Genomic DNA, 25,387 nt, shown 5'->3' with positions numbered 1-25,387 from the left:
AGCTTGCTCTGCTAAACTTGTGGAGCGGCATAATAAAACCCGTCTAAGTCCGTTTTGGGCTTAGGGCACTAGTTGCCAGCCTCTAAAGTCCATTCTCGAAAAATATGTCCCAAATATTTTTATTTTGTGAGAATCGTCTAATTATACATCCTGCTAAAATTTTGTATCAAAAGCATTTGTAGTAGTACTCTGTTTACCATGTAAACTATTGTGCAAGGTCATAACTGCTTGCAATTGCTGCCCCCAGCCCCAGGACCACTCCAAGATTTCTGGTGGTCTAGTGGTGTAGTCAGGGCAAGTACATCACTAGACCACCAGGAGTTTTAGTCAGTGTCTGTGAAAGGAGGGACAACTCCTGTTCAGGAGGGAGGGAAACAAACGGGACAAAGCACACATTTTTGGCTTCCACCAAAAACGCTTGGTCATTTTCAGCCGAAACTGAAAATATGACACACAATTAAAGTAACCTTTTGTCCGAACCCAAAACCCAGGTAGAAGAAGGATTTGGGTCAATTTTGGTGCTGAAAACAAAATTCAGTCAGTATCTATACTTAGAATTTCAAGTTTGAAGATAAATTTTACCTGAAGTAAGAGGGATAAACTTCTAAGAATTCAAAGGAATACTGGTTATTCATGTATTGATGTTTATTTGTGAAGAAATGAGACAGTAATCTGCATATATTATTAATTATTTTAATATTATTTGCAACAATATCTTGTAATTAGAACTGAAAATTTCACGCTGGCAAATTAGTAATAAAGGTACACCATTACGCACAGTGGCAGGAATATATGGTGCAATGTCCTATTTTAGTTTTGGTGGTAGTTCAAATTGTAAGAGGAGAAAAAAAACACTAGGTGCCACAAGGATAATCATATTTCAATATAATGTCTTTATCTTTTATTTAAGTTTTTTATTAAATGCTTATCTAGGAGTACAAAGCGTTGTACAAAATATTTAAAAATAGCTGGAAGATAAGCATTTCAACTTATTAGACATACATAAACTAATTATTGGACATACATGAACAATGGGAAAAGGGGGGGAGAACCACTATTTTTATAGAACGAATACAAAGAAGGAAAATACAATAGGAGTTGGGAAAAAGTTAAAATTGCTGGAGTAGAAATGGGAAAAAGTTAAAGATTGCTGGAGTAGATACTGTATAGTTATCAGTTATAGGCATCTTTAAAGAGCAAACACTAGACTGCTTTTGATTTTTGCAAGTTTCATTCGGCTCTTAGGTATAGAGGGTGAGAGTTCCAGATTAATACCTATGTTGCGGTAAAATATAAACAGTAAAATAAACAATTATGTGAAAATCATAAGTAAATTGTTTGTTTATATAAAAATCTTTTGATATGCTGAGTATAGCATGGGAAACTTATTTAAGAACGTAAACTATTTTGTAGTCTCTGAATACAAGTCTCGGAACTATGGATATTCTGGTTTACCATGCGCACATAGGGTTTCATGTTCCCTGCCGCCGTGTTTTCTGATCCGTGGCCAGATTCTATTTTAGAACCTGGCGGCAGGGAACACTCTGGCCACTCCCATCCTCCCACCCTCACTCACCAACTGCTGCTGCTCGAGGAAGCGCAGGCAAGCTCTCTCCCTGCCGGGATGAGCCGGGACCCCTGAGACACGAGCGCCTGCAGGAGGAGGTCCCCGCCGCTGCCCGTCAACACCTTCCCAGTCTCCTGAGCTGCATCCTCGCCACCCAGGTTGCCGCCCGCGGTGGTCGCCGCTGCGCCCAGGGTGAAACTTGCCGCATGTGCTCCGGCTTCCGACGCCTTCAGGCTTCCGGCGCATGCAGGCATGTCAACGGTGGTGGCGAAGGAGGGTGTCATGCAACGCAGGCGGGGATTGGAAAGGGTAAGGGAGCCGGCAAGAAACAAACATGCTGCTGCACAGATAAGTGGGGTGGGGGAGGGGAGGGAAATGCTTCTGCTGCTGCACAGGGAAATGGAGGGGGGAGGGAGGGAAATGCTGCTGCTACACAGGGAAATGGAGGGAGAGGAAATGTAGGAATGCTGCTGTTGCTGCACAGGAAAGTGGGGGGGAGGAGGGAAATGCTGCTGCTGCACAGGGAGGTTGGGGTGGGGGAGAGGGAAAGGGGGCCAGGGTACAAACTTGCTTTGCTTTGTGGGGAGGGGCGTACGGGGGGCAGGGAGCAATCTTGGTTTGCTTTGGGGGGAGGCAGAATGGGGCCACAGAGAAAGACAAAGAAAGGCAGGGGGACACAGAGAGAGACAGAAAGACAGGCAGACAGCGCACCAGAACGAAAGACAGCGGGAGGGAGAGAGACAGAAAGAAAGGAAGAAAGAGACAGGGGCAGGGAGAGAGACAGAAAGAAAGACAGACACACATATTCCAGCACCCGTTAATGTAACTGGCTTAAACACTAATCTTAAACATACTGGTCCGTGATGATTATTTTTGGATATATCCACTTTTATTCTGTAAATGTAATTTGTACAGGGTTCTAGTTTTACTATCATGGATAAGGACATTTTAGATAAGATCACTTTATTTATATTATGTAAATATAAAGCATATTCAAATTGAATATTAACTTTATACATATGGCTTGTGATAATACAGCAGTTTTTAACTGTATCTAGAATCCCAGATCTCTAAATCATACAGAAAAGATTGCCTGTCTGTGTCGAGTCCCGGCCTAGGAGGACAATAAAGATCCTCAAATGCTCCTATCTGGGAGTGAATCATGTAGCCCAGGGGTGTCCAATGTCGGTCCTCGAGGGCCGCAATCCAGTCGGGTTTTCAGGATTTCCCCAATGAATATGCATGAGATCTGTGTGCATGCACTGCTTTCAATGCATATTCATTGGGGAAATCCTGAAAACCCGACTGGATTGCGGCCCTCGAGGACCGACATTGGACACCCCTGATGTAGCGGATGCTCTTTATGATATCATCAAAGTTATGAGCAAGGTGTCTTCCTATGCCAGTGTTCTCAAACTCTAACCCTTTGCAGGGCCACATTTTGGATTTGTAGGTACTTGAGGGGCCTCAGAAAAAATAGTTAATGTCTTATGAAAGAAATGACAATTTTGCATGAGGTAAAATTCTTTATCCCAGGACAAGCAGGCAGCATATTCTCACATGTGGGTGACGTCATCTACGGAGCCCCAGCGCGGACAGCTTTTCAAGCAAACTTGATTGAAGTTTCAAGTTTGCTACACTGCACCACGCATGTGCATGCCTTCTTGCCCACTAGAGGGCGCATCCCACCTCGTGGTCCTCATTCAGTTTTTTCCGCGGAGCCAGAAGCCCTGTGGAAATTGAGCTCTGCTGTTTTTGCCTTCTGTCGCCGCGTCCGGTGAATTTAATCGGTCGTTGTGCTTACTTTATTGTTTTTTTCGGTTGTTTTGACAGTTTCGTTAAAAAAAAAAATATATATATATTTTCTTTCCGTCGGCTCCGGGGGCTCCCGTGAGCCGCGGCCGCGACCAGCCTTGCTTTCGGCCGGGTCGTTTTTTCATGTCCCGTCCCTTGACGGGTTTCAAGAAGTGCACCCGGTGTGAGCGGTTACTTTCCATCACCGATCCACACCGGTGGTGCTTGCTCTGCTTAGGGCCTGAGCATCCGACTGACTCGTGCGATCGGTGCTCCACTTTCCAGGCCAGAGCACTCCGCCGACGCCATACCAGGATGGCGGAGCTCTTCACGGTTGACTCCGCGCCGGGGAAGGCCTCGACGTCGGCCTCGGCTTCGGCCCCGGCCTTGACCTCGGCCTCGGGATCTTCGGCGTCGCCGCGTCCTTCAACATCGCAGACTACTCCTTCGACTAAACCTGCCTCGGGTAAGTCCTCTCTTCCATCCCCGACTCCAGGGTCGACGAAGAAGCCATCTTCGGGCTCCTCCAAGGCGGGTGGGTCGTCCTCGGCCCCGCCCACTAATGCCCCGAGGGAATACTCGAGACCGAGGTCGCCCTCCAGGGAGCATCCCCCGGCCTCGGACCTGCCCACTATGGTGGGGATCCCGGCGTTCCAAGACTTGCTCCGAGCATTGATTGCCTCGGAGCTGTCTGGGGCCCTCGAGCATTTGCAGCAGGCTTCGGCCTCGACAGCTCCGGCCTCGAGGGCCCCGACCTCGGCGGCCTCGGTCTCTACTCCCTCGATCTCGGGTACCGGGGCGGCACCGACCTCGACCCCGACCTTACCCTCGACTTCGACCTCGGGGGCCCCGCCTGAGAGTAGCGTTAGACCCCGTGACAAGGTGCGCAGGGTGAGGCGGATCTCCTCCTCTTCCTCGAGGTCCTCCCGGGACTCCTCGCCCTCAGGCCGGCCTCGGGCGAGGCGTCGTCCGAGGAAGCCTAAGCGTTCGCGAGGTTCTCCTCGGCGACGTGGTCGCTCCTCGCCACTCGGGGGCGAGGCATTGCGGGTCTCGGAGCTTCGCCTCGACAACCCGAGGCTGCTCCGTTCCCCAGCGAGAGGGGGTTCGCGTGACTCCTCGCCAAAGAGGAGGGGGCGTGCCTCGGTACCTCGGACACCTGGGACCTCTCCCAGGGGTTCTTCGAGACGTAGACGTTCCCCGACCCCCTCGAGGCCATTGGATCTGGCCTCTTGGGAATCCGGGTCCAGTAGGGAACCACGCTATTCCCACGAGGCTTCCCCCTTCTGTTCGGTGGGGAGGTCGAGAACCCCCTCGCCGCCCGCCAGACCGTCCTCTTTTTCCAGTTTCGTGCAGGACATGGCACGTGCCTTGGGTCTAGACCTCATGGCTGGATCTCAATACACCAAAGAGTTCCTCGAGGAGCAGGACCTTCCCACTCCTCCGAGGGAAACTCCCCGACTTCCCTTGAATAAGGTCCTTCATCAGACCTTCCTTAAGAACCTGACTTCACCTCTTACGGTCACAGCGGTGCCGTCTAAGATGGAGTCCAAGTATAGGACTATTCCACCCAAGGGATTCGATAAGGCTCAACTCTCCCACCAGTCTTTGCTTGTTGAGTCGGCGCTGAAAAAGTCACAACCCTCCAGAGTTTCTGCGGCGGTCCCGCCCGGCAGGGAGGGTCGGACCCTGGACAAGTTTGGTCGTCGCCTCTATTCGAATTCCCTTATGGCAACCAGGGTTCTCAATTATGCCTTTACATTCTCATCCTATTTACGTGGCATGGTGAAGGACCTGCCTCGGTATCACGATGATCTACCAGATTCCCGTAGGGAAGGATTCGCCAGGTTTATGTCCAACCTGTCTCAATTGCGCCTGTATCTGTTTCACGCTGTGTACGACGCGTTTGAGCTGGTGTCGAGGGTGTCTGCATTTGCTGTAGCTATGCGCCGTCTAGCGTGGCTATGCACCCTCGATATGGATCCAAACCTGCAGGAACGCCTAGCGGATTTACCTTGCGAGGGGTCCGAGTTATTTGATGAATCCCTAGAGACGGCGACCAAACGGTTGTCAGAGCAGGAGCGCTCGTTGGTCCGTCCGAAACCTCGGGCCACGCCGCAGAAACCCCTCCGGCCTACTCCGAGGCGTTACCCTCAGAAGTCGACGCCGGCCTTTTCTAGGCCTCCGCCACGGCGTCCACCTCAACAGGGAAGAGGGGGACAAACGAAACCTCCGGCGCAGGGTCGGTCCAAGCCAGCGCCGTCCTTTTGACGGGCTATGCGGATGGGGCCGGCCCCCCTCCGCGATCGCGCCGGACCCCCTTCCCATAGGGGGTCGACTCCGGTCCTTTTATGCGGCTTGGACCGAGATAACATCCGACGCTTGGGTGCTCCGGACCGTCTCCGAGGGCTACTCTCTCAACTTTTGGTGTGCTCCGCCGGAACAGTCACCGGGGGCTTGCCCATACAATCGGACCCAGCTCCCCATCATCATGGCCGAGGCCAGGGCCTTGTTGAGGCTTCGGGCGGTGGAACCTGTACCCCCCGATCAGCGGGGGCGGGGGTTTTACTCCCGTTACTTTTTGGTCCCAAAAAAGACCGGGGACTTGCGCCCCATTCTAGACCTCAGAAAGCTCAACAAGTTCCTGGTCCGGGAGAAGTTCCGGATGTTGTCACTTCCGGTATTGTATCCTCTCTTGGAGGAAGGGGACTGGATGTGCTCCCTGGACCTGAAGGAAGCATATACCCATGTTCCGGTGCATCCCACCTTCCGCAAATTCTTACGGTTCCAGGTGGGCGAGCTACACCTACAGTACCGGGTCCTCCCCTTCGGCCTGGCTTCGTCCCCTCGAGTCTTCACGAAGTGTATGGTGGTAGTCGCTGCAGCCCTGAGGTCTCGGTGGCTGCAGGTCTTCCCATACTTGGACGATTGGCTGATCAAGGCCCCAACCAGGGAGGGGGTTATCTCAGCGACCCTACAGTCTATCATCTTCCTTCAGCGACTGGGGTTCGAAGTGAACTTTCCCAAGTCACAGTTGTGCCCGACCCAATCTCTTCAATTTATAGGCGCTGTGCTGGACACTGTTCGCCTCCGTTCGTTCCTCCCTCCTCCTCGTTTGGAGGCTTTGGTTCGGTTGAGCCGTCTGATTTCTCGGCTACCTGTTGTGTCGGCTCAGCGCATGATGATGCTTCTGGGCCACATGGCGTCTACGGTCCACGTCACTCCGTTCGCCAGACTGCACCTGAGAATTCCTCAGTGGACTCTGGCCTCTCAGTGGCGCCAGGATTGCGATCCGGTCTCTTGTCTCATAGCGGTGACTCCTTCTTTGAGACGATCGCTCCGTTGGTGGACCGACTCTTCGAATCTTTCCGGGGGTTTGCTCTTTCTCGTCCCTCCACATCGCAAAGTTCTGACCACGGACTCCTCGGAGTACGCGTGGGGGGCCCACCTCGACGGTCTGCGGACCCAGGGCCTGTGGTCGGCGGAGGACCGACGCTGTCACATCAATGTGTTGGAGCTTCGTGCCATCTTTCTGGCGGCTCGAGCATTCTGCCACCTACTCCGCGATCAGGTAGTCCTCGTGCGTAAGGACAACCAGGTGGCCATGTATTATGTGAACAAGCAAGGTGGGACGGGCTCTTGGTCCCTTTGCCGGGAAGCTCTGCGCCTTTGGGAATGGGCGATCTCCCAGAACATCTTCCTACAGGCGGTCTATATCCAGGGAGAACAGAACTGCTTGGCAGACAAACTCAGTCGCCTTCTCCAGCCGCACGAGTGGTCACTCAACTCCAGAGTCCTGCGCGAGGTCTTCGACCGCTGGGGGACTCCGCAGGTGGATCTGTTTGCCTCCCCGGAGACTCGCAAACTACCCCTGTATTGTTCTCGGATGTACTCCCTGGACCGTCTAGAAGCGGACGCCTTTCTTCTCGACTGGGGAGGGAGGTTCCTTTATGCGTTTCCTCCTTTTCCCCTGATCTTGAGGACGTTGGTTCGTCTCAAATCATCCAGAGCCACTATGATTCTCATTGCGCCTCGGTGGCCTCGTCAACACTGGTTCTCCCTGCTTCTTCAACTCAGTGTCAGGGAGCCTCTGCTTCTGCCTGTGTTTCCCTCTCTGCTATCTCAGAGTCGGGGTTCGCTGTTGCATCCCAATCTTCAGTCGTTACACCTGACCGCTTGGTTCCTTTCCCCTTGACTTCGGTCCCGGTTTCTCAGTCGGTGAGGGAAGTTTTGGAAGCCTCGCGCAAGGTCTCGACCAGGCTTTGTTATTCCCAGAAATGGACCAGGTTTTCCTCCTGGTGTTCCTCGCGTCATCTGGATCCGGATTCGGTCCCGGTGTCTTCGGTGCTGGACTACTTGTTGCATCTGTCTAATTCCGGCCTGAAGACGACATCTGTTCGGGTGCATCTTAGTGCCATTTCTGCTTTCCATCGTCACTTGGAAGGACGTTCTCTGTCGCTTCATCCTCTGGTGACTCGTTTCATGAAGGGTCTAATCAATGTTTGTCCCCCTCTGAAGCCTCCTCCTGTCGTTTGGGATTTGAATGTTGTCTTAGCTCAACTGATGAAACCTCCCTTTGAGCCTATCGACAAGTCTCTCCTGAAATTTCTTACTTGGAAGGTGGTATTTCTGATTGCCCTCACATCTGCTCGAAGGATTAGTGAGCTGCAAGCTTTGGTTGCGGACCCGCCTTTTACTGTGTTTCATCATGACAAGGTGGTTCTCCGCACCCATCCTAAATTTTTACCTAAAGTTGTGTCTGATTTCCACCTCAATCAGTCCATTGTCCTTCCTGTGTTCTTTCCTAAGCCCCACTCCCATCCTGGCGAGACGGCGCTCCACACGCTTGACTGTAAGAGGGCGTTGGCATTTTATCTCCAACGTACCAGGTCTCATCGGAAGGTTCCCCAATTGTTTTTGTCCTTTGATCCTAATCGTTTAGGACACCCTGTTTTCAAGCGCACCTTGTCCAACTGGTTGGCTGCTTGTATTTCTTTTTGCTACGCTCAGGCTGGTCTTACGCTCCCGGGTCGAGTCACGGGGCATAAGGTCCGGGCGATGGCAGCTTCGGTTGCTTTCCTCCGATCTACGCCTATGGAGGACATATGTAAAGCTGCCACTTGGTCTTCGGTTCATACGTTCACCTCCCACTATTGTCTGGACACTTTGTCCAGGAACGACGGCCGGTTTGGCCAGTCGGTGTTACGTAATCTGTTTTCCTAAATTGCCATCCTCCCACCTGCCCTTTTTTGGTTGGCTTGGAGGTCACCCACATGTGAGAATATGCTGCCTGCTTGTCCTGGGATAAAGCACAGTTACTTACCGTAACAGGTGTTATCCAGGGACAGCAGGCAGATATTCTCACAACCCGCCCGCCTCCCCGGGGATGGCTTCTTTGCTAGTTATGGAACTGAGGACCACGAGGTGGGATGCGCCCTCTAGTGGGCAAGAAGGCATGCACATGCGTGGTGCAGTGTAGCAAACTTGAAACTTCAATCAAGTTTGCTTGAAAAGCTGTCTGCGCTGGGGCTCCGTAGATGACGTCACCCACATGTGAGAATATCTGCCTGCTGTCCCTGGATAACACCTGTTACGGTAAGTAACTGTGCTTTATAGTTTATAAATCTTTCCTTTGGGCTAAGTCTTAATAATAATATTGTCATTTATAGCTAAAGAGATATATGATTAAAAAACTTTTATTTTTCTTTTGTGATTATGATAAACATACTGAGGGCCTCAAAATAGTGCCCGAGGGCCACGAGTTTGAGACCACTGGCTTATGCTGTCTCCTCCGCCTTGCAGGTGCTCAAGATAAGACTGTGCAGGAGATTCAGCCTCTAAAGTCACTCTGAACAGGCTTTCCTTTCAAGGGCAGATGCTATTTGGCAAGGGTCTGGATGACCTGATGGCCAGCATTATGGACCGATGCCCTAAGATCTTTTTGAGCAACAGATCCTGGATGTCGCGGGGTCTGGGGTGTAGGAATTTTTGAGGCTTTCAAAGATTCTGCCCTTTTGCAGGAAGTCAAGAGACACAGAGGTCCTTTCAGGGGTTACGGCAGAGATTCAGCGGGGGCTGCAAGCTTCTGGCTTTGTTCCCTCTCCAGCCTCCAAGAAAGCACAGTGATGCCAGGACAGGGATCAAGCACCTCCAGATAGGGAGCAGGCTGTTGGCCTTTTGGTTGGTCTGAACTCAGAAAGGGGGTAGGCTGTTAGATCCTAGAAGTTGTTCAAGAAGGTTACAAAATTGAGTTTTGTGCCTGCCTTCCAGACCTCTTTGTAGATTCTCCAGCCTACCAGCTGGCTGGAGAAAGCCCTCAAAATCCAGGCAACAGTACAAAGACTATTAGATCTTCGTGCCATAGATCCAGTACCAGATGAAGAATTGAGCTCAGGCAGATACTCCATGTACTTCATGCCAAAGAAAAGCTCAAAATGACTGGTGGCCAATCCTGAACGTCAAGTCGGTCAGTGCTGCACTGAAATTTCCACATGGTGAACGTTCGGTTAGTCATAGCAGCAGTGCCGCTGGGGGTGTTTCTTGCCTCCCTCAATTTGATGAAGGCCTGTCTGTACACTCCCATTTTTCTGGCCTACAGGAGGTACTTACAGTTTCATGTGCTGGAGCAGCATTTTGAGTTCTTGGTGCTCCCCTTCGGCTTCGCAGCAGCACCTCACACTTTTTACCAAGGTGATGGATCCAGATATACTCATATGTGGACAATTGGCTAATCAGAGCCCCATCCAAGGAGAAAGGCGAAGTGGCAGCTTTGAGAGTGTTCCAACTACTCCAGGACTTGGGATGGATTGTCAACGTCAAGAAATGCTACCTGAAGCCGACCCAGCACCTGGAGTATCTGGAAGTTTTGTTAGACACAGTCTTGGGCCAGGTAATTTTTTTTTTTTTTTAGAGCTATACAGACTGAAGCTCTGGGTGGCATTATCTGCAGGTCCTGGGGTTCATGGCAGTAGCCATAGAAGTGATCCCTTGGGCAAGAGCACACATGAGACCTCTCCAGGACTCATCTCTCTTGATGGTCTCAGACGGACTCGCTTCAGCAACCACTTCCTTGGTTACCGTAAGCGAAGAGCAGTCTGCGGTGGTGGCTGCAGACATCTGCCCTCTCAAGGGGTATGCCTCTGAATTTCTTCCTGGGATTCTAACGACTGATGCCTTTAAGGTTGGAGGGGTGAGGGGTCATTGCAATGGACATCCAGTGCAGGGTCATTGGATACTGGCTCAGCAAAAGTGGTCCATAGATTGATTAGAACTCTGAACCATTTGTCTAGCACTTCAGGTACTGGAGAGGTCTCTGGAAGGCAAGGCAGTCAGTGCGACAGTGGTGGTCTAAGCCAACTGGCAAGAAAGCATCAGAAGCGCCCTGTTACGCCTGGAAGCTGAACTCCTCTTTTCAGTGTGTAGAAGCTCATATGAAGGCCCTTTCGACGCACACATAGTGGGAGTGGAAAATGTGCAGTAGGAAGACTCTCGATCCGGGGGAATAGTCTCTGTCCCCCCATCGTGTTCCCTCCCTCCTTACTGATTGCTGCCGCCGCCGCCCAATCCAATAATCTCCCTACTTCCTCCCTGCCCCTTACCTTCATGGTGGGTGATTTCTAAATTTCCTTCCTACAAGCAGCCGGAGCATGTGGCTGCCGTAAAGGTCATCTCTGACGCAACCGGAAGTTGCATCAAAGACGACCTTTCCGGCAGCCACATGCAACTTCAACGTTCCGGCTGCTTGTAGGAAGGAAATTTAGAAATCAACTGCCACGAAGGTAAGGGGCAGGGAGGTTTGCCGACACAGTTGTGTGCTGCAAGCAGGAAACACTCCTGCCTTTTAAATTGAGGAGCACGTGAGTGGGACTTACTGTTTAGTTTTTTAGTCGGACCGGAGCCTGTTGTCCGGAGGAGGGGGGGGGCGCGGTGTGCACGGGGCGTGAAAACACAAGGGAACACAGACCTGGATTTTTTACGGGCAGGACCCATGTCTTTTTCTACGGAGTTTGTCCTTTTATTTCACAAAGCTTTTCTGTTGCAACAGATTAGGCAGGAGGGAATCCAGGGAGTAGTTTGTCTCAGGAGACGCTGGCCTGACCACTGTTTGGGGTGGGGATAGGTCAGCAGGGAGCCAAACGGCACAGGGTGGTTTTTGATGATGATGATGAGGAGGAAGGAGTGCAGACCTACAACCCTGGACTCTCTCTTGCTCAAGCTGGGTCCTCTGGGGAACTAGATATGGATTTTGATGAGATACCAGGGTCAGAGGCAGATGGACCTCTTTGGCAGCAGGAGCCATGGCTGCAGGGGGGGGTGAAAGCACCACGATGGTAAGGGTGGAGAGAACAGACGCTGAAGGGAACTGGGGAAGGTGGGGTTGGGAGGAACAGATGCTGAAGGGAACTGGGGAAGGTGGAGTGGAGAGGAACAGATGCTGAAGAGAAATGGGGAAGAGAGAGTGGGAGAAGGCACTTAAGTGAAATGGGGAACAGAGAAAGGGAAGAAGACACTGGAAGGGAAGAAGACAGATGCCAGACTAGGGGGAGAGATGGAAGAGAGTGGCACAGTAACAGAGCAATGGAAGATGCAGAGAAAAGGCAGACAGTGGATGGAAAGAATTGAATGAGGAAAAGATGAGAAAAGCAGAAACCAGACAACAAAGGTAGAAAAACAAATTTCTATTTATTTTATTTTATTTTTTTTGCTTTAGGATAAAGTAGTATATTAGTTGTGTTGATAAAATTTTATAAATAAAGCCCTGCCAGCTGAACATCTTTCTCTAGTTTAGCAGCCAGAATTTTGATTTATAAGGAAGGAATAAGCTAAATATTGCAGTACTGAGGCTTATATGGATGTGGGGGCGGGGACAGTGGTTGCAGGTACGAGGCGGTGACAGGGACGGTGGCAGTGATGGGGACAAATTTTTTCCCCGTGTCATTCTCTAGATCAGTGGTTCCCAACCCTTTTCCTGGAGGACCACCAGGCCAGTCGGGTTTTCAGGCTAGCCCTAATGAATATTCATGAGACAGATTTGCATATAATGAAAGTGACAGGCATGCAAATCTGCTCCATGAATATTCATTAGGGCTAGCCTGAAAACCCGATTGGCCTGGTGGTCCTCCAGGACAGGGCTGGGAACCACTGCTCTAAATCACTTTTACAGCTAAAGATAAGAGCCCAGAAGTGCATGTTGGACAACTGTGGCTAGAGAAAGGGCTGTTGTACGTGTTTCCCTCATGGCTCATGCTATGTCGTCATTCGCAGGATTGTGAGTCATCCGAAGTTGGTGGTACCTGATTGTCCCTGCAGACGTTAGTATACGGACCTAGTTTGCCTCCAGAGGAATGAAGGCCTCAGACTGCTGGTCCAGGTGGGTCTTTTCACTCAGGGATCAGTCGTTATTGAGAAGCCATAATACTTTGGGCTTACGGCGTGGTTCTTGAGTGGGCGGTCCTGATGAGCAAGGGTTATGCAGACATGGTTGTCTTCACTCTGTTTAGTGCTGAGAAGCCATTGTCAGTAGCAGCCTGAAAGTCCTTTCAGCACTAATGTGCTGTGGATGATATAAGCCCTGTAGGGCCTTTACAAGCTCTGATTTTGTTTGTCCTAGGCTTTGTGCAAGAGGGATTTCAGAAGGGTCTGTCAGTCGGATTGCTGTTTCCAAGCTTAAGGGGGGAAAGTGGGGGTGGAAGAGGCTCTCTGGTCTCTCACCCAGATGTCACCCAGTTCATTAAAGGAGCTCTTTGGTTGCACCCTCTGGTGCATCTCCTTTTCCCTTCCTGCAATCTTAACACCATATTACAAGATCTCAGTAGAGCTCCGTATGAGCCCTTACAGGAGGTTTCCCTTCTGGATCTTACGGTCAAAACGGTGTTTATGGTGCCAATTATGTCAGTGAGACAAGTTTCCGAGTTACAAGCTCAGGCCTTCAGGAAACCATTCCTTAAGATTACAGAAGCAGGTTTCTCCTTATGCACGGTTCTGACCTTCTTACCGAAAGCAGTCTCGGGCTTCATCTGGAAGTCCATTTGCTCACTTATCTCCCTATGGGATCTAAGAAAAAGGATAATGTATTGCAAGTGTCAAGTGAGTGCTTCTCTAGTACCTTGAAGTTACCAATGAATTTTGCATATCGGTTCACCATTTTGTTCTGACCAATCATGCCAAGAAAGGGAGACCGGCATCTAAAACCTAATTTCCAGATGGATTAAAATGGCCATTTCCTACACATATGGGGCTGTAGTAAGTAGCCGCCGAGTGCATTAAAAGCGCACACCACTAGAGGGCGGAGATTTGGGTGGTTTCATCTGAGGAAATCTGTAGAGCAGCTACTTGGTCTACCCTTCATACCTTTATCGGGTTCTATAGGGTGGACGTTGCAGCCAGGAAGGACACCGCTTTTGGGTCCTCTGTTTTGAAATTGGGATCAGCAGGCCTGCCCTAGACTCCGGGGACTGCTTTGGTACATCCCTAACATTCAGGACCACTAGACACTTTGCACTAGAAAGAAAGATTAGGTTCTTACCTCAATAATCTTCTTTGTTGAAGATGTGTCTAATGGTCCTGAAGCCCTGCTTTATCAGTGGGTTTCGCCTGCCTTCTGCCTCAGATGAACTGAGAGGTTACAAATAAAGGAAAAATACTCAAGAACATAAAGTCTGTTAAGTCTCTGCTTGATAGTAGGATAGCTATGAGCTCAGTATAAGATTAGTGCAGTACATGTTTTTGTATCTGGTTTGAGCAGTTAGACTGTTATAACGTTAATTGGTAATGCTTGTTACAGAGCAGAACTGAATTGTAGTGTCAGGGATTTTTCCTCATTTCCTTCCCTGTTATGCCTTTCATTACAGTGCTACTTGATTACTTTTTACAAACTGAAGGGGTAGGAGCAGCTCCCTGGGAAAGAGGTGGAGTTCAAAAGATGATTGACAGCATTCTGCAAGCAATTTGTGGGCTCAGATGCATAATCCTAGCATTCAGGACCTCTAAACACATCTACAAGAAAGAAGATTATTGAGGTAAGAACCTACTGTTAATCTTTCTTTTGTCTTTATGGTCAATATTATTAGATAATGCCCTATTTGCTCTGCCAGAGCTGCTGTTTAGGGAGAAGATAGCAGACGGTCCTTCTGCTCCATGCTCTGTCTTACCCTCATTTTTTTCCTAATTTTGTTTGATTCTCTGGAGTACAGTCTTCATTGCAGATTCTCTTTGGGGTCACTTTTATTGCCAGGGAAATTTAACTTTGTTGCTGCTGTCTGGTGGGCAACCCATCTTAACATGACATCCAGAGACCATGAACTCAATACTTAGTGATTTTTCTCTCTCTCTCTTTTTTTTTTTTTTTTTCTTTCACCAGGTACCGTCAGATACTTGAAAAGGCCCTCCAGCTTCCAGGGACAGAGCAGCTAGAGGCTTTGAAAGCTTTTGTAGAAGCAAGTATGTTTCACATAAATGGAAGGGGGTTAGTGTAGAGCTGTTCACACACCTTATGAATAAAACTGTTGTAACAGTAAATTAAAAATCATGTCATGCTCAGGATTAACAGTCAAATGGGTCTGTCTGTGTATGTGTGTGAGGGTTTAATAGTAAATTTACTATTGGAATATAAAGGAGAACCTTGAAGTAAAGAATAAAAGCCTTCCCAAAATGCTATTTTCCTTAGTATATGTAGCAAATGAATCCAGGGTTATGACATTTACCAGTAAATGGAGATGGAGGCTAGCATACTGAACTCATTTATATAGGATGAAATTCATTCTGTTCAGCCAAATATTTTCCACTATCATCTGCAGGTGGTGGACAATTTATTGTTGGTTTTTGTTTTTTGTTTTTTTTTTGGGGGGGGGTTCCTGAAACTCCTGGTCTGTGCTGCTTGAGTGCTCCTGTTCTGGGTTGCCTGGTTCTGTAGAGCTTTAGTGTGCTAGGGTGATCTTGGTCCATGCTCGGGGGTACACCATGGTGCTCTTTCCTTCCTTCCTCCCCCTGCCCTGTTGCTTCCTTCTTTCTCCATCCTAAGAGCAGTTTTCTTCTATTGCTGTGTTGCTAAGAAAGATTCCTGGCATTTCCCTGTTGGAGAGCATTTGTGCTAGTGCTGCCCAATTCAGGGAAAAATTTTCTTTTCTTTTTTTCAAATCTTTATTTATTTTTAAAACTCACAATAAGTGTAACATAGAATACAATCATTTTATACTTTAACAATTTATACTTTCAATTTCAATTCAGCCTATTAAATTAATGATTCGATTCGCTTTTCCTGCCCAATTGAGCTTTTTATTTATTTATTTTATTTTTTGAAACATGGCGGGGTTTTTTTGTAGCATTCCACCCACCCCATCCTTAATTTGTGCCTAGTGATCTACCCCCTGATGCCATCCTCAAGGTGTCCAGGGCAATGTCTCGTCTGTACCCCACCTCAGCAGAGGAGCTGAAGTTAGCTGAAGTTGTTGCCCAAGGTGGTTGCTGCAGTGATTAAGAAGTCCACCTTCCTTGTAAAGAGTGGCATTGCTCTTAAGGATGTTCAGGTTAGGAAACTGGAGTCAACTTTAATTTGTGGTTTCAGCTCTGTTTCTGCAAGCCACTGTTTGTATAGCCAGGGCATGCCTCTCTTGGGTGCAGTGGATGGTGGACTCTGGATTTGGTTCTGGCAGTCAGGTTAACTTTGAATTTCCAGCCAAGGAAATGAGCTTGGCTTATTTGACAGATCTGTTGTATAAGAAGAGCCTTGGCCAAGTATGTGGCTTTGGAGGTTATAGCCAGGCATTTGCTCTGGCTCCAGCATTGGGCTGTAGATGCTGTGTTCAAATTTGCTAAATTTGACAACAGCTTTGACCCTTTCTTTTGTCCCATTTCATAACATACCTCATTCATCTCTCAGAGTCCAGATTTCAAACTAATCTTGAATCATTCTTATTATGTCCCATTTTATTAGAGGTCTCAATGTTTGCCTACTGTTGCATACTCAGCACCAGTCTGGGACCTCCATATTTTCCTAGCACATCTTATGCAACCTCCTTTGAACCCCTTGGTGAAGCAACACTCAAAACATCTGACTTGGGAAAACAGAGTCTTTGCTGGCATGATGTCACTGAGAAGAGTTAGTACTCCTTTTCCTCCTCAATTTTCTAAGAACATTAACTTCTGCACCCATTCTATATTCCTTAGTCCTTGCTCATCTCTTGCTGAGGAAACTTTGCATATACTAGATTGCAGAAGAGCTCTAATGTATTATCTTAATTGAACTGAGTCAGTTTGACATTTGTCAAAATTGTTTGTACTTTCAACCCTAATAACCCAGAGCAGCTGGCTCTGAAGTGCACTATATCCACCTGGGTTTTAGACTACTTCAGTTTATTTCCAAGCTGGGAAGGCAGCCCCTCCTAGGATTGGGATTCATCGTTTCCATTCAAAGGCAACAACTACAGCCAAGCTTAGAGTCATGCCTTTACTTGAAATTTGCAGTGCAGCAACTTAATCTTCATTGCATACTTTAACCAAACATTATTGCCTGGATTTGGCATCCTCTCAGGATATGGGCTTTGGACAAACATTCCTCCAAAACCTAAATGCTTATTAGATTCAACCATCCAGAATCTTCTGATCATAAACAATCGTGTTATCATCATTTACCTATAGCTTACCGGTAATGGGGTTCTCAGCAGCCACATTTATTTTCCTTTCCCTCTCACGTTTTGGATGCTTCACCTCTGCTTAAATTGAAAATGGATTGATATGGGGGAAAGCTATTTCTTTACCCCACTTTCATGATCAAACAAGTTAAACTCACACTTTACTATGAGAAAGCTCTGGAACATAGGTAGTGTCAAGCTGATGTCGTCATTTCCCTTCTGTTCAGAGAATCCCTCGCCCTTTATAGGTAAGCAACTGCACTTAGCACAATACTCAGATTCAAAAAACTATTAAAAGCATTTCTATGCCAAGACATTGAGCCAACCCTGAAGTAACTGAAATGGTAATTCCAGTGCAAAAGGCACATTGAGTCCTGAAACTGTGAGTAGTTAGTGCATCTTCACCTGCGGGTTCTGCAGAAAATATCATCTACATTTTCAACTCCGCCTCTCTGCATCTCTGGGGTTTTTCTTTCTGCGAGCAAATTGAGATGTCTTTTCATCTGCTGTGCTGTGTTTAAATTTCTTATTTTCAGATTTTATCTGACATTTGTTTGAGGCTTCAGGTGCTATAGAGGTTCTCACAGTTCTGGGAAGCTCTGCATGGCAAAAAGCTGCAGATTCAGGGCATCTATCTGGTCAGTCTGCACTAACACTTGGATCGGCTTGGGGTTCAGCCACAGGGAGTCTTCTCACCTGGTTTTGTTTGAAGCGTGTGAGCACAGGCTGGATTTGTCTCTGTACTGATCAGGAGACTTTCTGGATGCTGGCTGCATCCCCCCCTCCCTGAAGAATCATGTGGAGACTGGTGGGTTAGAGGGTTTCAGGCTTTAAAGCCTGTGTTAAAGGCAACCTGAAGAGACAAGTCCCTTGACATCCTACTTGCTTGTCTGAGGCAGAAAAGCTTTTCTTTTCTCTAACTAAAGTGAGAGCTGATCCTCACACCGAGGATGTGTCTCCAGGGACTTCTGCCCAGGAGGGAAGTGTTAGGACAGCTGTTGTAGTTGGTGATTTGATTATTAGGCATGTAGATAGCTGGGTGGCTGGTGGGCGTGAGGATCACCTTGCCTGCCTAGTGCGAAGGTGGCGGACCTCATGCCATCTGTCTTGGTACATGTAGGTACCAATGACATAGGAAAATGTGGGAGGGAGTTTCTGGAAGCCAAATTTAGGCTCTTAGATAGAAAGCTGAAATCCAGATCCTCCAGGTTAGCATTTTCAGAAATTCTCCCAGTTCCATGCCCAGGATCCAAGAGGCAGGCAGAGCTCTGAAGTCTAAATGCATGGTTGAAACGATGGTTCAGGGATGAGGAATTTAGATTTGTTAGGAACTGGGCAACCTTCTGGGAAAGGGGGAGCTTGTTCCAAAAGGATGAACTCCACCTTATTCGGGATGGAACCAGGCTGCTGGCACTAACATTTAAAAAGGAGAGAGAGAGAGCAACTTTTAAACTGAGATGCGGGGGAAAGCTGACAGTTGCATGGGAGCGGATGGTTTGATGGCGAGTATCCTTGAAGGATACTATTCAAACAGGATATTTAGGGAGTCCCAGGTTACCAATAATGGTAAAAGAAAGCCAGGAGGGTTTAAGAGAGAGGCAGAGTAAAAGACTCAAATTTTCCCTGTCTTAGCATCCTATAGTTTTAAGGAAAAACACAATTTGTAAGTGTCTGTGTACAAATGCTAAGAAGCCTAAAAAATGAAATAGGATAGTTAGAGTATATAGCATTGAATGATGAGGTAGCTAAGAGAGAATATGAAGAAAAATTTCCAAAGAGGCAAAAACTCATAATTTTTTTTAGGTACATCAGAAGCAGAAAACCTGTGAGGGATAAGGCTATAGCAGAGAGACTAAATTAATTCTTTGCTTTGGTCTTTACAGAAGAAGATGTAAGAGATCTACCTGAACCGGAAATGGTTTTCAAGGGTGATAATGCAGAGGAACTGAAAGAAATCTCAGTGAATCTGAAAGATGTACTAAGCCAAATCGACAAATTAAAAAGTGATAAATTGTCTGGACTGGATGATATACATCCCAGAGTACTAAAAGAACTCAAACATGATAGTAGAGGCAGATCTAGATATTGTTGCTATCACAGAGACATGGTTCAGTGAATCACATGGATGGGATGCAAACATAACGGGATATAATCTTTTTAGGAAGGACAGAGATGGTCATAAAGGTGGAGGAGTAGCTCTCTATGTAAAGATCAATATCCAAGCGACTGAAATGCAAGGGACCTGGGGAGAGGAAGAAGCGATATGGATTGCTCTGAAAAGAGAAGATGGAACTTCTGTCTACGTGGGTGTAGTCTACAGACCTCCGACTCAATCGCAGCAAATTGATAAGGATCTGATTGTGGATATCCAAAAGTTTGGAAGGAAAGAGGAGGTTCTGCTGTTGGGAGATTTCAACCTGCCGGATGCGGACTGGAATGTTCCGTCTGCGGAATCGGAAAGAAGTAGGGAGATTGTGGATGCCTTTCAAGAGGCTCTGCTCAGACAAATGGTGATGGAACCCACAAGGGAAAAAGCGATATTGGATCTGGTCCTCACAAATGGAGAGAGTATCTCTAATGTTCGAGTGGGTGCTCACCTGGGTAGTAGCGATCATCAAACGGTTTGGTTTGATATAACGGCTAAAGTGGAGAGCGGCCGCACGATACTTAAAGTCCTAGATTTCAAACGTATGGACTTTAATGCAATGGGAAAGTACCTGAAGAAAGAGCTGTTAGGATGGGAGGACATAAGAGAAGTGGAAAGACAGTGGTCTAAGCTGAAAGGAGCGATAAAAATGGCTACGGACCTTTATGTGAAGAAAATCAATAAAAACAAGAGAAAAAGGAAGCCGATATGGCTCTCCAACCTAGTGGCTGAGAAAATAAAGGCGAAAGAGTTGGCGTTCATGAAATATAAAAAAACCCAAGAAGAGGAGAGCAGAAAGGACTACAGGGTGAAACTGAAAGAAGCCAAGAGAGAGATACGTTTGGCGAAGGCACAGGCGGAAGAACAAATGGCTAAAAATGTAAAAAAGGGAGATAAAAATTTTTTCAGATATATTAGTGAAAGGAGGAAGATAAAAAATGGAATTGCTAGGCTAAAAGATGCTGGGAACAAATATGTGGAGAGTGATGAGGAGAAAGCAAATGTGCTAAACAAATACTTCTGTTCTGTGTTCACAGAAGAAAATCCTGGAGAAGGACCGAGATTGTCTGGCAAAGTTACACGAGAAAATGGAGTAGATTCTGCGCCGTTCACGGAGGAGGGTGTTTATGAGCAACTTGAAAAACTGAAGGTGGACAAAGCGATGGGACCAGACGGGATCCATCCCAGGATACTAAGGGAGCTCAGAGAGGTTCTGGCGAGTCCTATTAAAGACTTGTTCAACAAATCTCTGGAGACGGGAGTGATTCCTGGGGATTGGAGGAGAGCGGATGTGGTCCCTATTCATAAAAGTGGTCACAGGGATGAAGCAGGAAACTACAGGCCGGTGAGCCTCACTTCAGTTGTTGGAAAAATAATGGAAGTGTTGCTGAAAGAAAGGATAGTGTATTTCCTTGAATCTAATGGGTTACAGGATCCGAGGCAACATGGCTTTACAAAAGGTAAATCGTGCCAAATGAACCTGATTGAATTTTTTGATTGGGTGACCAGAGAGCTGGATCGAGGACATATGCTAGATGTTATTTACTTGGATTTCAGCAAAGCCTTTGATACAGTTCCTCATAGGAGGCTGTTGAACAAACTTGAAGGGCTGAAGTTAGGACCCAAAGTGGTGAACTGGGTCAGAAACTGGCTGTCGGACAGACGCCAGAGGGTGGTGGTTAATGGAAGTCGCTCGAAGGAAGGAAAGGTGACTAGTGGAGTCCCTCAGGGTTCGGTGCTGGGGCCAATCCTGTTCAATATGTATGTAAGTGACATTGCTGAAGGGTTAGAAGGAAAAGTGTGCCTTTTTGCAGATGATACCAAGATTTGTAACAGAGTAGACACCGAAGAGGGAGTGGAGAATATGAAAAAGGATCTGCAAAAGTTAGAGGAATGGTCTAATGCCTGGCAACTAAAATTCAATGCAAAGAAATGCAGAGTAATGCATTTGGGGATTAATAATAGGAAGGAACCGTATATGCTGGGAGGAGAGAAGCTGATATGCACGGACGGGGAGAGGGACCTTGGGGTGATAGTGTCCGAAGATCTAAAGGCGAAAAAACAGTGTGACAAGGCAGTGGCTGCTGCCAGAAGGATTCTGGGCTGTATAAAGAGAGGCGTAGTCAGTAGAAGGAAGAAGGTGTTGATGCCCCTGTACAGGTCATTGGTGAGGCCCCACTTGGAGTATTGTGTTCAGTTTTGGAGACCGTATCTGGCGAAAGACGTAAGAAGACTTGAGGCGGTCCAGAGGAGGGCGACGAAAATGATAGGAGGCTTGCGCCAGAAGACGTATGAGGAGAGACTGGAAGCCCTGAATATGTATACCCTAGAGGAAAGGAGAGACAGGGGAGATATGATTCAGACGTTCAAATACTTAAAGGGTATTAACGTAGAACAAAATCTTTTCCAGAGAAAGGAAAATGGTAAAACCAGAGGACATAATTTGAAGTTGAGGGGTGGTAGATTCAGGGGCAATGTTAGGAAATTCTACTTTACGGAGAGGGTAGTGGATGCCTGGAATGCGCTCCCGAGAGAGGTGGTGGAGAGTAAAACTGTGACTGAGTTCAAAGAAGCGTGGGATGAACACAGAAGATTTAGAATCAGAAAATAATATTAAATATTGAACTAAGGCCAGTTACTGGGCAGACTTGCACGGTCTGTGTCTGTGTATGGCCGTTTGGTAGAGGATGGGCAGGGGAGGGCTTCAATGGCTGGGAGGGTGTAGATGGGCTGGAGTAAGTCTTAACAGAGATTTCGGCAGGTGGAACCCAAGCATAGTACCGGGTAAAGCTTTGGATTCTTGCCCAGAAATAGCTAAGAAGGAAAAAAAAAAAAAAAAATTTAAATTGAATCAGGTTGGGCAGACTGGATGGACCATTCGCGTCTTTATCTGCCGTCATCTACTATGTTACTATGAAATTTCTGACCTGCTGTAACCAGTTGCTAAAATTGTCTGTAGTATGTGAAGATTGGAGGGTGGATAATGTTATGCCAATTTTTAAAAAGGGTTCCAGGGGAGATCCGGGAAATTATAGACCGGTAAGCCTGACTTCAGTGCCTGGCAAAATGGTAGAAACAATTACAGTGGTACCTTGGATTACGAGCATAGTCCGTTCCAGGAGCATGCTCGTAATCCAAAATGCTTGTTTATCAAAGCGAGTTTCCCCATAGGAAATAATGGAAACTCACCCAGCACTGGAGGCAGATTTTCGGGTACCGGCACAGCACAGGACATGCTGGTGCAGGTGCGGAGGCTACATCAAAGTAAGAAGAGGGTTCGGGTGGGTTGGGGGGACCTCAGGTCATGGCCGGGGGGGGGGGGGGTGCCGGATTGCGGGGGGGGGGGTGCCGGTTCGGGGGGGGGGGGGGGCGCTTGCAAATCGAGACTGTTTAGTTTTACGAGGCACCAAGTTTGCAAATGTTTTGCTCGTCTTGCAAAACACTCACAAACCAGTGCACTCGGAAACCGAGGTACCACTGTATAAAAAAAAAAATTGTGGAACACATAGATTTAATGAGATAGAATCAACATGGGTTCAGCCGAGGGAGATCTTGCCTCACCATTTTGCTTGACTTCTTTGAAGGTGTGAATAAACATGTGGATAAAGGTAAGCTGGTTGATGTATAGTGTATCTAGATTTTTAGAAAGCTTTTTAAAGTTCCTCATGAGAGGCTCCTGAGAAAATTAAAGAGTCATGGGATAGGTGGCAAAGTTCAATTGTGGATTAGGAATTGGTTATCAGATAGAAAGCAGAAGGTAGGGTTAAATGATCATTTTTCTCAATGGAGGAGAGTAAACAGTGGAGTGCCACAGAGATCTGTACTGGTATTATCTAAATGATCTGGAAATTGGAATGATGAGTGAGGTGATTAAATTTGCAGATGACACTAAACTGTTCAAAGTTGTTAAAACGCATACAGATTGTAAAAAATTGCAGGCATACCTTAGGGAATTGGAAGACTGGGTGTCCAAGTGGCAGATGAAATTTAATGTGGACAAATGTAAAGTGATGCACATTGGGAAAAATAACCCAAATAACAGTTACCGGATGCTAGGGTCCACCTTGGGGTTTAGCGCCCAAGAAAAGGATCTGGGTGTCATTGAAGACAATAAGATGAAACCTTTTGTCCAATGTAAGAAGGCAGTGGCCAAAAAAGCAAACAGGATGAATTATTTAAAAAGGGATGGTTAACAAGACTAAGAATGTTAAATACCCCTGTATCGCTCCATGGTGCGACCTCATCTGGAGTATTTCGTTCAATTCTGGTCTCCTTATCTCAGAAAGATATAGCGGTGCTAGAAAAGGTTCAAAGAAGAGCGACCAAGATGATAAAAGGAATGGAACTCCTCTCGTATGAGGAAAGATTAAAACGTTTAGGGCTTTTCAGCTTGGAAAAGACAGCTAAGGGGAGATATGATCGAAGTCTACAAAATCCTGAGTGGAATAGAATGGGTGGGTACAAGTAGATCAATTTTTCACTCTATCAAAAATTACAAAGACTAGGGGACACTCGATGAAGTTACACGGAAATACTATTAAAACTAATATAAGGAAATTTTTTTTCACTCATAGAATAGTTAAGCTCTGGAACGCATTACCAGAGGTTATGGTAAGAGCGGATAGCATAGCTGGTTTTAAGAAAGATTTGGACAAGTTCCTGGAGGAAAAGTCCATTGTTGTAGAGAAAGACATGGAGAAAGCCATTGCTTGCCCTGGATCGATAGCATGGAATGTTTCTGTTCTTTTTGGGTTTTGGCCAGGTACTAGGGACCTGTATTGGCCACCGTGAGAATGGGCTATTGGGCTTGATGGACCATTGGTCTGACCCAGTAAGGCTATTCTTATGATGTAAGCACAGCATATGTCAGCACTGTGAGTATAGTCCATTATTGTCTATGGGAAACTGGGGTGGAGTAGATTTGTGTTCAAGAGTTTCTGGGGCCTTCTTGACGATCCCCCCACCCCTAAAATTCTGTTTTTGGAATCTTTTGGCCATTATTATAGCTTAGCAGGCAATTTTTGGTGCCAAAATCACTGCCATGATAGCCAGCTTGGATTTCCCGATATTATTTTAAAAGTCTCTTCCTGCATCAAAACACTTACCAGTCAGGAAGGACTCCACTGTGGTAACCACTGTATCATGTCAAATTTTCACTGGATGGGCGCCATGGCACACAGGGGGAGGTGGGGAGCTGCGAGCTTAGCTCTCCCTCGGACCCTCCAGAGGCTCAGAGTAGAGAATAACAGGGTTACAAATTTTGTCTCCATCCCCATGGAATCTCAATATCCCCAATCCTGTCCCCACGAGTTCTGTCCCTATCCTTCTTAATGTCCCATTCCTGCAAGCCCTACCTTAACTGTGCAAGCCTTGAACACTTATGATTTTAAAATGTTTGAGGCTTGTGCAGATGATGACTGAGCTTGCAGGGACAGGGATAGAGAGATCCTGCGAGGACAGGGAAAATATTTCCCTGCGTCCTTCTTTAGCTCAGAGATCCAGAAAGCTCAAGAAATGGGGCATGAATCCCTCCTAGAGCTCTCTACTGGTAATCTGGTGCTATCAGTAAAGCGAAAATGCATAGATGCCACTACTACAGGGAGGACATTTGAGGGAGTCCTAAAAAGGATCTCCGGGACCGCAAGTCAGGTTTTTGACTCTGACTCTAAATTGAAGTTCAAGCAGTCCCCAATTCCAGCTGAGACTATACCGGTTAGTACACAGGAGGATTTGTCCCTGTAGAACTTGGCTCCTTCACAAGAAAAGGGTCTCTGAGTGCCGGAGGTCCAGTCAGAGAAGGACTGGGTTGATTGGGAATCTAAATCAATGCCTCTACTATCCTGAAGTGCGGGTTCTCATGGGAACCATTCCAGCCAGGAGGCTGTAGCAGCCCTAGATCAGGGTAAGGATCTGACATTGTTCAGGTTTCTTTAGCTGGCCAAATTAAATGACGTCATTGCAGTCTCTCTATGGGAATTAGATTTAGATATTCCACAATCTGCTCCTACACAGCGCTCGCTGTTGAGCAGCTCCAAGACCCAGTCCATGTTTCTCCTTCACATCCTGAGATTACTATGATGCTGATGGAGCATTGGGAAATGCCAGAGGGGCTGGGGCAATGGCAAAGCTATACCCCATGGCTTCTGATTTCCAGCAACTGTGTTTGCGCCACTTAAGGTGGATTCCTTGATAGCACAGGTTACGAAGTGTACTTCTCTTCCCAGTGTAGGTGGAGTTGTCCTGAAGGATGCGCAG

General features: G+C 47.3%; 1 protein-coding gene across 3 annotated transcripts in view; it reads left to right on the top strand.

The window, feature by feature from the left end:
* COPS4 (COP9 signalosome subunit 4) overlaps positions 1 to 25,387 on the top strand; it is an 89,902-nt gene that overhangs the window by 10,655 nt on the left and 53,860 nt on the right. For 2 of the 3 annotated variants that reach the window (XM_033963944.1, XM_033963961.1), the window contains exon 2: positions 14,718 to 14,797. In XM_033963944.1, the coding sequence (XP_033819835.1) occupies positions 14,718 to 14,797 (80 nt within the window). Of the gene's footprint in view, positions 1 to 14,220; positions 14,377 to 14,717; positions 14,798 to 25,387 lie in introns of those variants that run through there. The other variant, XM_033963952.1, reaches the window with a different exon arrangement.

Source organism: Geotrypetes seraphini, chromosome 1, assembly GCF_902459505.1.
Source record: "Geotrypetes seraphini chromosome 1, aGeoSer1.1, whole genome shotgun sequence".
In the NCBI taxonomy this organism is placed as follows: domain Eukaryota; kingdom Metazoa; phylum Chordata; class Amphibia; order Gymnophiona; family Dermophiidae; genus Geotrypetes; species Geotrypetes seraphini.
Note: the sequence above shows the minus strand (reverse complement) of the source record. Positions and strands in the feature narration are given on the sequence as shown.